The 15,743-nt window shown below is 38.6% G+C and overlaps 1 protein-coding gene across 1 annotated transcript in view; it reads left to right on the forward strand.

The window, feature by feature from the left end:
• Nucleotides 1-6,155: 6,155 nt before the first annotated feature.
• Nucleotides 6,156-15,743, forward strand: part of aldh1l2 (aldehyde dehydrogenase 1 family, member L2) — a 45,504-nt gene continuing 35,916 nt past the window's right edge. The window contains exons 1-3 of the mRNA XM_059325687.1: nucleotides 6,156-6,475; nucleotides 9,494-9,638; nucleotides 13,484-13,718. Coding sequence (XP_059181670.1) covers nucleotides 6,428-6,475; nucleotides 9,494-9,638; nucleotides 13,484-13,718 — 428 coding nt within the window. The 5' untranslated portion in view covers nucleotides 6,156-6,427. The remainder of the gene's footprint in view (nucleotides 6,476-9,493; nucleotides 9,639-13,483; nucleotides 13,719-15,743) is intronic.

The following is a 15,743-nucleotide window of genomic DNA, read 5'->3' on the forward strand; positions in this document are numbered from 1 at the left end:
ATCAGTAATATCAGCAAAGCAGTTTTGCAATGGCACAGACGTATTAAAATTTGATTTATGAAGAGATTTATTGCTTGATGGGTTACAGGGACGTGCAGAAATAAATGTAATAGTAATTGCCAGGATGTTATCAAGTTACAGAGTCCTTTTTAAGATGAAGGAAACACTTCCTTTCCAGCTGACCTGAATAGGTCTGTGTGCGTGACACTGTCCTGCCTCCCTACAGGTTGTGAGCGGACTGTTTGAACCTTTGCTCCACAGAAACCTGTGCCAGGCAGTTGAGTGTGGATGGTGCCAGTTGTATGTTTGAGTATCAGAGCTTATTCTGTGTGGGAGTCTGGGCAGGTGTACAGCAGGTGAATGTTGCAAAGGCAAGCATTATGAACCTGGAATAAAATCACTAAGAATTTTGTCTTTACTTACTAAAATGTATGCAGAGGAATACTGTGCACCTTTTAAAAACCTTTTCAATTTGAGACCTGGGCCCTTTACAACCTTAGATCTTAACTCTATCGAGTTTTGGGCTATTTTGTCCATTTTTGAATCTTTTCATCCTGCCTGTATACACTACTTAAAAAAATGTTTAAATGCCATGTTGGTATATTTTCTTTCAGCACAACCTCACCTATATGACCTAATAATAACCATTTTGTGTCCTCATTTGTTTCTTTTTTGATCATTTTGTGTCTTTTTTTTTGTCATTTTGTGTCTTTTTTTTTAGTTATCTTGTGTCTTTTTTGGTCATTTTGTGTCTTTTTTAGTCCTTTAGTCCAACATAAAATGTGATTTTGAATCTTTTTTTTTTTAACTTTCAAAACACTATCATGCTCATCAAGGAGTTTCAAGCCAGAACTTTAGAGGTTAATTTTACAGTAGGGCTCGACTCTGCTTTGTTTTTACGTCTGGATGTCATGATGAAGACGTGCTTTGGCGCATTTGGTGACTCCAGAGGGTTAAGAATGCAAAGTAAAGATTGATAAGTAACAGTACCAGAATACTTTGTGGTTAACTAATATGAATTTGTATTATAAATGATTGATTTAGACATTACCTTGCTACCCACACGGTCCTGGGTCTTGCAATGGCCATCAAATAGCAACATAAGGCTTACAGGTTAATTTTGCCACATTCTCATTGTACGAGACTACAGAGTAAGAGTCATATTTCTTGTTGGCCAACGCAGAAGTTAACATTGCACTAAAAAAACAACTAAAAAAACCCCAATGGGATTTTGAAAATAACCTCAGTTGCAAACAAACATTTATTATGCATATACATTTTGTTCAATAAGATCTTCACAAATAAACACCAATTTTATGATTCTGATGAAGCGTAAATGCAATTTTGAGGAGTAAAAAGCTAACTTCAGGCTATAAATGAATGAGTGGAAATTTAATACTTCAAATTGAGTGAGAAAGTGAATTAAAGATCAAGTCGAAGTTCCTTTTAGTCCTTTTCTTTATTGTCAGACATCAGAATACACTGCCTAGGTACAGTGGAGGAGAACTTTGTCCAATATCAAAGGCTTCTGAAAAAAGTGTCCCTCCAATAAAAGCCCTTGTTCTCTCTGCCATTTCTGTCTGTGTTAGGGCATTTTTAAGCAATTCTGTAAACCATAATTGTAACAACCCATATCTTCAACGTATGGGACACGTTTTCGTGAACGTGCATGCTGCTAATATAAGTCTACTTTTAACCTTAAAAGGAATTCAACCTATACTGTTTATATCTGCTTCCACAGCCTCTAATGTCTGACAAATCCCAGATCTTACAGTTCATTATTTTGGTTTAAACCAGTTGTTAGAGTTCTGTTCTGAACAAAAGTTCAGATTGGAGCCCTTTAGTACAGCAGAAGACTTACATTAAAAGTAACATAAAATATACCACTTGTAACATAAAATATACTACATGAACTAAACCATTGTCCCATGACTACAACTTTACGACTAATAAACTGACGAAGACAGTAATGTCTGGGACAAGTTGTCTTTACTTTTGCGCAATCACCTTTTTTAGGACCTTTAAAAGCTACTCAGTTCAAGAGTGGTGAATAATTCATGTATTTTATATCATAAAAACTCCAAAAGTTTTATTAACCACAGAGTTTATTATAGGACTCTAACCGAAAACCTTTTTAAAACATCCATCGGCTTTGAGACAGTAACAGGAAATGATAAAATACTCACCAATTTTAGTGTTCAACTGAATCTAAACTGCACACCTGTAAAGTTTAATGACTGCATCTTGCATGTTTGTGATGCTATCGAGTTGACAAAATGACGGTCAGACATAAACACCTGGCAAAACTGCTTCTATGGTAGTTACCACTACAGTAGGTCTGTAGCAAGGTTGTTATAGCTGACGAAAACTAACAAAATGATGAAAACTAGAATTGAAAACACATTTTCATTAACTGAAATAAAAATAAAAACGAGTTTTTTTTAAAAACTATAACTAACTGGAACTGTATTGTGTGGTTACAAAACTAAAATTATGGTGAAAATGTCCTTCGTTTTCGTCTTTGTCAACTTTTTTCATACATAAACCTTTTTGGTTGATATGAAATCTATTTCATCTATCTTGTTTTATGACTTAATAAACTTATTGGGGCTGAGATGGATCAGACAAAGGAAATAAATGCAACACTTATTGTGACTTTTTTGAATCTGGCACCGAAAAAATACCCCATTACAAAAAACTAAAACTAATAAAAACGAAACTAAAACTAAGCATTTTCCAAAAAATAAATACTAATTAAAACTAGCAAACTCACTCGAAAAACTAATTAAAACTAACTGAATTTAAAAACAAAAATTGACAACAAAATTACAACTAAAGCTAATGAAAAATTCAAAACTATTATAACCTTGGTCTGTAGGACCACATTCTGCCACGATGACTCACACAGATTCAAAAGGAGAAAAAATACCATCCACCAGCTATTATGGCTGGTAAAAATATCCAAAACCACTAGTCAAATTCTAGGCCTACTAATATGAGGCGTATGGTTAATATGATTGCAACTCTGTTAGCATGTTAGCAACTCTGTTTAGCAACTGTTGGCAAACAGTGGCTAAAGGCTAACCATAGACTAGTTAGGTACTACAAACATTAATATTAGCCATATTGAAAGAAAAAGTGGTCTTGCTTAACCCTTTGATGCACAACATATTGACCCCCCTTTTAATGCACAACATGGGTCAAAAATGACCCGCATTCATTCCCCATGGTATTTCATACTGCTGTGTGTTTCTTTGCTCTAACTGACTTCTATCTGCTCTATCTTAACTTATTTAATGATTGACCATTCCAAGTATTCTTTAAATATCTTGTTTTTGATAACAACAGATCATTATTTCCATTTTGCTTCTCATACTTTATGAAGATAAAAAGTTTTTGTATTATTACATAGCTAACTACTTGGCTATCTTGCTAAGCTAACTACTTAGTCAAGAAGTTAGCTAAGTAGTTAGCTTAGCAAGCTATTTAGCTAAAAAATGGATCTGGGTCATTTTTCACCCATGTTGTGCATTAGATGAGTAATGACACAAAAAGTGATTTTATTCAAAAATCAATAAAGGAAAACATAAAATTAGGATGTGTGATGATCAAAGACAAACTAACTGAGTAAAACCTGGAATACTGAATGATGAAAATAATTTATTGCAAAGATATAGAACATAACAACTCTGTGGGGTCATGGACCCATGCTGTGCATCAAAGGGTTAAGACATCTATGTTGTGCTTAAGAAGATGTTTATATATAAATTATGTACTAATATTCTTTTTTCAAGCTATATACCTTTTTTGTTTGTTTTTTAAATACAATTTTTTGATTTCATAACATGTTTCTTAGCTACCAAAGCCTAGTGCATTAATCAAACACGAGAGCCAGCTTTTGTTCACAGCATTGTTTTTTTTATTATAAATGTATTTTTTTGGGCTTTTTCATGCCTTTAATGGACAGGACAGCTGAAGAGAGATAGGAAGCAGGGGGCAGAGAGAGGGGAATGACATGCAGTAAACGGCCGTCCGATGCGGGACTCGAACCGGGGCCAGCTGCAGCGAGGACTGTAGCCTCTACACATGGGGCGCCTGCGTAACCCACTACGCTACCGACCACCCCCACAGGATTGTTTTTGAATTAAGTAACACCGAATTCTACATTGTTTATTATAAAGGTCATGTGTTATGCATAGTCGAAAATGTATTTCTTGTTCCCCTTCTTTCCAAGACATATCCCGGTATCCACGCCCGCCGATAGGGGGGGACAAACGGGTCTGCTGTCCCGGGCCCAGGGTAGGGGGGGGCCCAGAACTGGGCCCTCATTAAATTATGGAATGATTAAAAAAATAAAATGAAATAGGCCTATTTGTGGAAAAATATGTAATATTTATTTGAGTTAAAAGCTTTTTATTTGTTTTCTTCCTAATTGTCCTTGAACTAGTGGTCAAGAACCCCCCCCCACCCCCAACACAAAAATGGTTTGGCCACTGATCAAACTTTGATGTTGCCGTTTGATTTGAAGTTCGCTCAAAATGTCCGGTAAACACAAGTCCGGTGCTCAGAAACGGAAAGAAAAGAGAAGACAAGAAGAAGACAATGGAGGCCTTATTTTATGAACAAATATTTTTTAAAAAGGTGGTGACGGTGAAGCTGGGACTAGTAAAGTGAACGTAGAGCAAGGTAAGAAACAGCGCAGCCAATGTTTACAGCCTTGTAACGTAACCTAACAAGCTCGCTCTAATGTTAACGTCCATTAGCTTGTATGAAAGCCTGACACAACACGTTATCTTTGACAGAAACTAAGTTTGGTAGCTCCGTCAGAGAGGATGAGACAGAGGGGAGAGATCCAGCAGCTGTCAGGTGACAGAGAGAGTGATGCGGGAGGAGAGGAGGGACAGGCTACCGGTGAGAGAGAGAGAGAGAGAGAGAGAGAGAGTCATTTATAGTTTACTTATTTAGTCAGTTATTTTCCTGCTAGTGTCAGAATTCCAATACATATGAAGAGTGTATTTAGCAACAGCGCATGTGTAGTTTGTTAATCTTAACCATTATTATCTCTTGTCAAAGAGAGATGTGAGGAGAGGAAAGGAGAGGAGAGGAACAGGAGAGAATGTTTTTGCTTGCAATGTTTTATTAAATTAATATTTAATTTATTTTTTAAGTATAAAATAGATTCATAAAGCTCATTGCACAAATAGGCTATCTGCAAAAAAGCTTTTTGTAAATCAGGGATATTATACTTTAAAGATGGGAATTAGCCCCTTATTTCAAAATATATACTCATAATCTACAGGGTAAATAGCTGCACATTTAGTCATGGCTTATAAGGAAAGAGGAGAGGAGAGGAACAACAAGAGAAAAGGAGACATCTGGGCGCGGGGGGCCCATCTAAGATAATCTCGTCCTGGGCCCAGGCAAGACTGTCAGCTGGCCTGCCGGTATCCAGCAGATGGACCAACTCAGCCTTTCCTGAGGGTGTATCTACAGACTGTACAGGGGATAGAAAGAAGCCTTCAACAGTTCATAGTTCAAGCTCTTCTCATGGTTGGAGTACTCACAAAATCGTGACTCTAGCTATTGCTTTGCATTTGTTGACCGATTTGCCCATCAACACTAAAACAGGCGCATTCAGCTGTTATAATCCTGTTTGTTAATAATGTACACAAACTGTCTCTAACTGTTATATGTAATGTTAGAGTGGCAATAAAGTTGCTCATAACTAAACTCAACTGGCTGTTTTTGTCTCATTAAGGTAATAAAGAGGCTTAGATACCTATGAAACACAAGCTTTTATCTTAAAACGTATACTATTACTACCAGGTTATACACCAGTATAGTCTTCAGGAGCAAAGATCAACCCATTCAAACAAACAAAACATTTTACTCAGTTAGATACAATTTCTAAATGCTGGAGGCGACACTGTTCTGTGCATTATTTGGCTGAATAAAATAGTTCTATACATACCTCAGCCTACTGTTTATTATGTTTAAGACTGTGGGACATTTAAAATGTACTTTCAGTGTGCCACCCTTCCACAGTCTCAATCATCTGTGCCCCGAGCGTGCCCCCCCCCCAAAAAAAAAAAAAAAAACAGAAAATCCTAGACACGCCCCTGTGAGGAACGGAGCAATTCCCACGCGTGAGCGCGCGGTCGCTGTGGTCTCTGGTAGTAAGCAGCGCGTGGCCGCGCACGTACGCTGCTAGGCAGCACGTCGTCTGTGTCTGCTGCTGTCGAGTATAAGCTGGCTGTGACGAGCCCAAACCACGGCCACTCCTCTGACTCACACACTGACACTTGCACACACAGAGACAGGTGTGTGTGTGGCTAGCAGAGCAGATACCTCAGCAGCAGGTCGGACACATTGTGCAGAATTTGGATTCTATTTTTATTACAGTTTTTATACATAAAACACCGCCATTATGTTGTGGACGGCGAGTCAAGTCTTAAGGAAATTCTCCACATCGTCCGTGAGTAACGTTGCTTCCGTTGCACCACAGAATGAGTTGTGCCTTTCATTCTTCCATTGCATAGATATAAACATAGTGGTAACTAGTGAGCGATGCCAGGTTGTGGTGACATGAAGAGGACTGAGTCAGGTTCGAGTCCAGGTCTCCACACTAACTCGTCACTCTACTACTGTATTTACAACAAACAGCTAATGTTGGTGTATCAGTGCCAGTTTGCCACGTTATTGTCGCTCGCTCCTCTCTGCTCCTCTCTGCTGCTCTCTGCTCCTCTCTGCTCCTGACTGTACGCTGCTGTAAGAGATCTGGAGGAGTTGCATCAGCTCCGCTCTGCCATCAGCGGCTTAGTCCCGACCCCGCAGGGCTACAAGCAGCTCCAGAAAAGCAGGATATGCAAGATCAATCTATTATTTGGGGTGTTATCCACGAGCTACCTTACTGTTGTGGTTGCTTAGAATGAGTGGCATTGAATGCACCATGGAGCACGTTGCAAAATGCCATACAGCACTTGACAGGACCATTCATGAACATAGGTAACCTGAAACCTCCTTCATACATGTGCTGCTACAGTCAGATGGGAGGGGGCTCTTGGATTTATGACTCTCCTAGTAAAGGGCTGTGCTTTTTATCAGCCAGGAGCATTTCTGGGAGCTGGCTTTAACCACTGGTAAAGATTTAAAGACTATAGGGCCAAGGAACTTAGTGTTTTGGGGGTATTGGGGAAAAGCATGGACCCCCTGAATCCCACCCCTAGCTTTTTTTCAGGACATGCTTTTTATATACAACTGTCACATGTAGGGCTGGGCGATATGGACCAAAAGTCATATCCTGATATATTTAGGCTGAATATCTATATACAATATATATCCCAATATCGCAAAGAGAGAGCAAATTTTCAGACAAAGTCAAAGCCAAATATGAAATGTCACAAGTAGTTTTATTGAAACTTTTTATTTATGTGAACATAAATACTGTATAACAACAGGAGTACCTTTAAAAAAAAAAAAAAGAAAAAAAAAAAATCAAAGCTCCACAAAGTACACTTTTAAATAAAAAAAAAAAATCTTAAATAAAGCCGTAGCTTGCCTTGAGCAATGATCACAGTGCAAATTTGAACTATATCAATATATGTGACATGGTCTAATTTTTATATCACATTTAAAATATATATCGATTTTTCTTTTATATCGATATATCGCCCAGCCCTAGTCACACGCAGTGCTAAACACTCTGCTGGCTCTCTGAGCAAACTCAAATCACAATAAGCAACAATCAACCCTCAACCCTAACAAATACAACAGAAATGTGAACAGAGGTTGCAAATATAACATATATGAGGGTTACATCCAGTTCTATCATTTTATACAAAATATATTTGAGCTTGTCTCCAGTGTTACTTGGTATATCATCATCAAACTGAAACTGGCCACATGGAGTTTACAGCCAGAACTTTAGAGGTAAATTTACAGTAGGGCTCCACGCTGCTTTGTTTTCTAGTCTGGATGTCATGAAGAAGTCATGCTTTGGAGCTTTTGGTGACTCTAGAGGGTAAAGCCTGTATAATGTTTCCTGTCTGAGAAAATAACCCTGATGATATCACAGTGATGGCATTCAGAGACAACAAATCTGTAACAGAAAGTTTGACCTGTGTGTTTCCCAAGTAGGGAGACACTGCCAAATTGCATTATAGGAAATGTATGATCCAGTGTTTTTGGAACGTCACCCATGTATGGCACTAAAAGTCAGTATATCTTCTTCTCGGATATCGAATGCATTATTATTTCCCATTATGTCTATTGCAAGCCTTCCAACTTTACAGTGCAATACAATATTTCTGGAGTGCCCCTTTAAGAATTGTGTCTTGGGGGCCCCTCTTGCCCCCTGGTGCTAAAGGCAGTCCCTTGCAGTTGCCGTCTGTGAAGACCGCCTCTGAATTTAAGATAAGATAAGATAAGATATACTTTATTCATCCCAGTAGAGAAATTTAGGTGTTCCAGCAGCCAACATACACACAACACAACACAACACAACACATGCATACATACATATTCCACCTATACAAAACATAAGCCCACAATACATAGCCTAGGATAGAAAAAGTGGAATGGATGGTCCATGTGCATTAGTAGCTGTTACTCATAGATAACCGTTACAGCAAGTGTGCAAATTAGGGGTGGGTGATATGGCCCTAAAAGAATGTCACGATACGATTATTCTTCACGACATTACGGAATACTTAAAAAGATATAGAAAATATGATATTATAAATATACATTTTTTTTTGTCTGTATAAATAAATAAAAATCTAAAATGTAATGTGAAGTGCAAATCTCAATAGTTGCCAAATACAAAAATTTTTACTATTGAGTAGGAGCAAATAATAAAAATAACCATTTAGGGGTTTCTTTCAAGACATTTTGTAAAGGAGGATAAAGGTTCTTGTATGTTTTATTTAAGGCATCTTATATTGAAAGTTATGTGGTGGATTCTGTTAACACACTGTGCTCTTATTTTGAAAGCTGCATGTGTTTAGCGACAGAGAGTAAGTAGCTTTTTGTGATTAAAACAACTTTAACCACTACATCAATAAGTAGGAATGTTGCCAATATCATGATATGCATTTTTTTAACCATAAAAAAAATACAGATATTATCGTGAACGATACGATATGGCACACCCCTAGTGTAAATAAATAAACAGGTGTGCAAATATACATGTGCAAAAATACAGTTTGATGTATACATACAGTATAAGCAGCTTAAGCTAAAGTTTAAATAAATATTCTTCTGTCCTTATAAAAGAGGAGTCATTTTAAAGTGCAATTGCAGTAGGTAAAAAAGTATTCTTAAATCTTGATTGGTTTTCTTGAGTTGCATAACATCTATGGAACTAATGAGGTCAGGAGAGTGTTGAAAATCCTCTTCTACCAAAGCACTGCAGCTAAGACAAACAGCAGATGAGTGTTTTTTATTACTGCTGGGTAAAGCTAAATCTTTGTTTTTGTGTTTGCTTTCCTTTCAGTATTATTACCAGAATAAGCTCAAAGTAGCTATAATTGGCCAGAGCCTGTTCGGCCAGGAGGTGTACAGCAACCTGAGGAAGCAGGGTCACAAGGTGGTGGGTGTGTTCACAGTCCCCGACAAGGATGGCAAGGCCGACCCCCTGGGTGGGTAAACTCCCTTCTCTCTCACCTGTCACTTCCATCTTTTCTCTGATTTGAGTGATTTCACACTACTGTTTCCGTGGTCCTTCACTGAGCTGTTCTTGTTGATGAGTTGCTATGTACCTGCACTGTCCTACAAAGCATAACTGCAGTAACTACACAAAGGGTAAAACTGATAAAGCTTTAAAGTTTTTTAACATGTTTTAACTGGCCAGCCAAAAGGGTTATAGGTAGGTTAGTGATATGATACTCATTTCTACATGTATTGATGATGTCATTTTTATGCTCAAAAATCATGACGATTTATTTGACCTTTGACCCCATGTAGTTACTGCACTCTGGTTTTGGTAAAAGGTTCTAATAGTAATGATAAACAGAGTGCAGTAACTATAATGTTGTTGTCTTCTGTCAGCTTTCAGTGAATAAACATTTTCAAATTGATTTTGTTATCAGTGTATTTAAAAGTCTTTCACAATTCTATTCAGATATTTGTCTATTTTAGACTTAATATTATTAAAAAAATTATATTTTAGTTACTTTTTTACTTAATCACTATCTAGATAATAATTTTCCTTTCAAATAAACGTATGATTTCTATTATTTTTATTTTTAAATTAGTATATATATCCAAAGCAGATGGTGGTAAGTGCAATTACTGTTTGGTTTTGAGTTGGATTTTGTGGTTTTTATATAATTATTTATCTGAAATAAAGCAAAATTTAAATCTAAAACTTTGTCACAAGATAACTCAATTTTGACCAAAAATGTAGTTACTGCAGTTAGGCTTTGTAGGGAAGTATAGATGAATCATTTTTTGCTGGTTTATTTAATCTCTGAAGTGTGGTTCATTTGGTGTTATTTGACGTCTGGTCACACGAAATGATCGCAAAAAATCTAAAAATACAAACCTCTGTGTTCTTTATAGAGAAACTCTGGTGCATTCCCATACATTTGAAAACACAGTCCAAAAACAACTGCAGGAATCAACATAAAAAAAGCAGGTTTTATGAGTAAAAATGCTCTTCTTTTTTTTTTTCTCTTCTTCTTTTCTTCTTTAACATATAGCACTCCTGTAGCGATGACAGTTGGCTCTTAAAGTTATGTACTTACTTGATTCCTGTGGTCTATGTCTAGTACATGCAGGAGGTTGCTAAACTCTGTCCAAGGGAGGAGCTTGTTATATATATATATAACAAGCTAGTAGTACAAGGTACAAGGTACAAGTACAAGTAGATCTAACTTCATATAATATAATATATATTATATATATTATATATATTATATTATATGAAGTTAGATCTACAACTTTTTCCAAAAAAGAAAATGTGTCTTTTTTCTTTCAGGGAACAAGCCAGATAGATGGATAAAACTTTTAGCAATGATGTTATGAGCTGATACAGTGCTTGATATCTTTAATATATTTAAGTAAACAACAAGTTATTAGTAGCACTGAGTATCAAACCTTTGTATGTAGTTATAATTCGTCAAAAGCATCATCGAGCATCAAAAACTGTGAAATATGGACGGGGAATGCCAAAAAGAAAAAATGTTAAAGCCTGTGGCAGAAAAGTGAGAACAGATTGAACTTTTCAGTGAAACGCAGCCTGATGTTGCGTTGCAGTAGGGCTGGGCGATATGGACCAATAGTCATATCCTGATATATTTAGGCTGAATTTCGATATACGATATATATATCTCAATATTTTTAAGCAAAGTGAGAGCAAATGTTCAGTCAGAGTCAAATATGACATGTTACAAGTAGTTTTATTAAAACCGTTTATTTATGTAAAATATAAATACTGTATAACAACAGGAGTACCTTTTAAAATCAAAGCTCCATAAAGTGTACATTTAAATAAAAATAAAAAAATCTTAAATTAAAGCCGCAGCTTGCCTGGAGCAAGGATCACAGTGCAAATTTGAAATGTATCGATATATGCGATATGGTCTAATTCCATATCACATTTAAAAATATATCGATATATCTTTTATATCGATATATCGCCCAGCCCTACCACACAGCAGCTTTTAGACATTATTCAGTTGTTTGCTAACAGACAGAACTGACGAGGAGGCTCCTTCCTTCAATACAAAGTCTGTGAAGAGCAATGATTGAAATGCTGAAATGCGCTCTGTCTCTATAACTGAAAGTGACATTTTCCGTAGAACAAGTGAAATCAAAAGTAGATTACGCCCTCCGCTGTTGAAAAAGGATATTGTGATTAATTTTTCTTCTCAACTGACTTAAATCGTCACACATTTGTATACATTTTTAACTGTCTCGCGATGCATCATTACATCCCAAGTTTGTACACAAAGATAGAATATCTTGAATGTGATGGCCTGTGATGATGCTGAGGTCTTCTCTGGGTCATCACAGGCTGTGCTGTGGCTGAGGTAGATGCATGTTGACTCTACAGTGCTCCTGGACAAAGACATGCCTTTATCCTGCGTTAGCTGCGGGATAGTGGCTCCATTGTCTGTGTGGGGAGAGGCCCTGTGTGGCCCAGAGATGCCGCTCTGAGGTGAAAAGTCTATGATCGGGCCTCACTCTTTGGTATGATGCAATCTTTCCAGGAAGTAGCATCACTATCAGCTGTGAGCTGCCTCTTGATGTCTGCCTGGCATTCTCTGTTAATCTGAGGATTTCCTCTCCAATGTTCAACTGTTTCTTTCCTTATTATTTGTATTCATCAGCATATTCCCTCCACCCCAACAACAAGTGGAGGGAGGGCAATATGATAAAGATGCTCTGATATTAAAAATACAGGATTCCTCACACTGTAGTGTGTTGCTGCTCAGTTAAGTTGTTTATGTAGTACTTTAGTTTTCTATTGAAAACCGGAAATCTGATGGAAAACGGTGGATTGCACCCTCTTGGTGGAGAGAGGTACTGCCTCAAGCGAATGAGTTCAAGTATCTCGGGGTCTTGTTCACGAGTGAGGGTAGAACAGAGCGTGAGATGGACAGGTGGTTTGGTGCAGCGTCAGCAGTAATGCAGGCGTCGTGGTGAAGAAGGAGCTGAGCCTGAAGGCAAAGCTCTCCAGTTACCGGTCCATCTACGTTCCAAACCTCACCTATGGTCATGAGCTTTGGGCAGTGACCGAAAGAACAAGATCGCGGATTCAAGCGGCTTAAATTAGCTTCCTCTGTAGGGTGGCTGGGCTCAGCCTTAGAGATAGGGGGAGGAGCTCAGACATCCGGAGGGAGCTCAGAGTAGAGCCGCTGCTCCTTCGCGTCGAAAGGAGCCAGTTGAGGTGGTTTGGGCATCTGGTAAGGATCCTCCCAGGCGCCTCCCGTTAGAGGTGTTCTGGGCACGTCCAACTGGTAGGAGGCCCCGGGGATGACCCAGAACACGGTGGAAGGATTATATCTCTTTCCTGGCCTGGGAACGCCTCGGGGTCCCCCAGGAGGAGCTGGACGTTGTGGCTTGGGAGAGGGAATGCCCTGCTTAGCCTGCTGCCCCCACGACCCGGCCCCGGATAAGCGGACGAGAATGGACGGATGGAGTTTTCTATTGATAGTCTCTGTGTGATGTAAAAATAATAAATATAAATCAGAATACAAATACAAAAATCTATATTTGAATCTATTGTGATATTATCTTTTCAGGCTTGATATCATCATCATAGACTGCATCCTAGGGTAGATGAAATATGTGAATTACTTGCTTCTTTTTTATATCATTAAGCATCATTTAGCTTCTTTTTTTTTCATGTTGGTTTTGAGCGATATGCATCCCCACTAATCTGTAAAAAGCTGTCAACTGTAGTAAGTGAAAATGACGAGTCATTCCAGTGATGCACATGTGACGAATGTACACTTGATTTGATTGCATACTCTTTCAGCAACGGCAGCGCAGAAGGACGGGACGCCGGTGTTCAAGTTCCCAAGATGGCGGGTCAAGGGGAAGCCCATCCCTGAGGTGGTGGAAGCCTACAAGGCGGTTGGCGCCGAGCTCAACGTCATGCCCTTCTGCTCCCAGTTCATCCCCATGAACATCATCGATAACCCCAAGCATGGCTCCATCATCTATCACCCCTCCATCCTGCCTCTGCACAGAGGAGCGTCAGCCATCAACTGGTAAGGGTCATGATGACATTGTCAGGGTTATTTTTTTGAAAGCAAGAGTCTAGTTTTAAGGCACTGTCCCATGCCTTCTCTGATCAAGCAATCAAAATCAATCAAAATTACTATTTATCCCCGAGGGTAAATTCAGTTAGGTCTGGTAGAATCTCTGTTAAAATGAGACAGGGTGATGCCTGTAGGAGCGAAGGATCTTTTGTATCTCTCCGTTACAGGATGGAGAGATAGCCGTCCACTGCTGTTTTTTTTGTCCATAAAGGTTTTGTGTAGTGGATGATCTGGGTATTTCAGGATGGCCTGGAACATCTTGACAGTGCATCTGTCCACCACCTCCTCCAGTGTGTCCAACCTGGCTCCAACCACAGAACCAGCTCTTTAGACCAGTCTGTCCAACCGCCTTGCATCTCTGCGTCTGATGCTGCCTCCCAAGCAGACTGCAGCATAAAACAACACAGACTGATAAAACATCAATCAGACAAAAGAAGCAGTGTAATCAAATAATTTAAACAACGTAGAATAATCAAATTATTCTAACAGTTAACATCCTGACTTTGATTCTCTGACTCTTCTTTTGGCTCATTGCCCACATGGACTCACAGTGGTAGACGAATGACAACAGTGACGTTCACATTCCTCATAGTAATGCTAGGTAACACATTACACTCAAACAAACTAGCGATTATCAATTAAGCAGCCATAAAAATAAATAAGAAAGACAACTGCAGAGTCTGAAGAGGTGGTGGCAGCTCGACCTTTTGCATTCACTGACAAATGCAGGGGACACTCTATGAGCTATAAATGAGGAAAATGTAGTACATGCTTTGTTGATTCATGAGGCGCGTGATAATTGAAGCTAATTATAAGAATAAATGAATGATGTTCGATGAATGATGGGGCGGCTGATGAATGATGGGGCGGCTGTGGCTCAGTTGGGAGAGTTGGTTGGCCCCCAACCGAAGGGCTGGTGGTTCGATCCCTGACCATCGCAGCCTACATGTCGAAGTATCCTTGAGCAAGATACTGAACCCCAAATTGCTCCCGATGCTGTGTTCATCGGTGTGTGAATGAATTCCCAATGGTGGCAGGTGGAACTGTTTAGGCTAACCTCTGCCACCAGTATGAATGTGTGTGTGAAAGGGTGAATGAGCGCAGTCTGTAGTGTAAAGCGCTTTGAGTGGTCGCAAAGCGACTAGAAAAGCGCTATATAAGTGCAGGTCCATTTACCATTACCATGTTCGGTTGTACATCGTACAATATATATTTAATTTATAGGTAATAAAACATGTTCTTGCTCAGTGGAGTACACTTCGGGGTAGGGCTGGGCGATATATATTTAAATGTGATATGGAATTAGACTTTATCGCATATGTCGATTATAGTTAGTTATATAATTGTGCACTTTATGGAGCTTTAAAAAAAGGTACTCCTGTTGTAATACAGTATTTATGTTCTCTTAAAAAAAGGTTTCAATAAAACTACTTGTGACATGTCATATATGACTTTCACTGAACATTTTCTCTCACTATAAAAATATCGGGATATATATCATATATATATATAGCGTGATTTGGTATATTGGGAGCATTAGCCAGTTGTTGCTAATGTTAGCTCATTTTAGCTAACTTTTGATTGATATTATATATCTTTTTAATTGTAACTGGAGTCACTTAAATGTGTTGTCTTCATGGTTCTTCTCTTTTTCTGCTGGTGCACTACGTTTTATTATCCTAAAACCATCACTTATAGCTACAGCGGTCACTGGTGACTAAAAATTACACAAGCGAGCTTCATCTCCAGTGGTTTTTCTAATGTTCTTCAGACCAAAGCTTAAAGTATATAGTTCACAGGCCCTGGGTCACTGTGATCCAGGTCAGAATGGTAGAGGAGGGTTTGCTGCTATCTGTCTGTGTAGCAGGAGGTTTAAACCAGTTCTGCTTGACCCTAACCCCCTAGAAAAGCTGGTTCTCTTATCTTCTCCTCATGCTAGGCGGTCAGTCTCCACCCTTACTATCTCTCTGCCCC

Source organism: Centropristis striata, chromosome 22 (genome assembly GCF_030273125.1).
Source record: "Centropristis striata isolate RG_2023a ecotype Rhode Island chromosome 22, C.striata_1.0, whole genome shotgun sequence".
NCBI lineage: Eukaryota > Metazoa > Chordata > Actinopteri > Perciformes > Serranidae > Centropristis > Centropristis striata.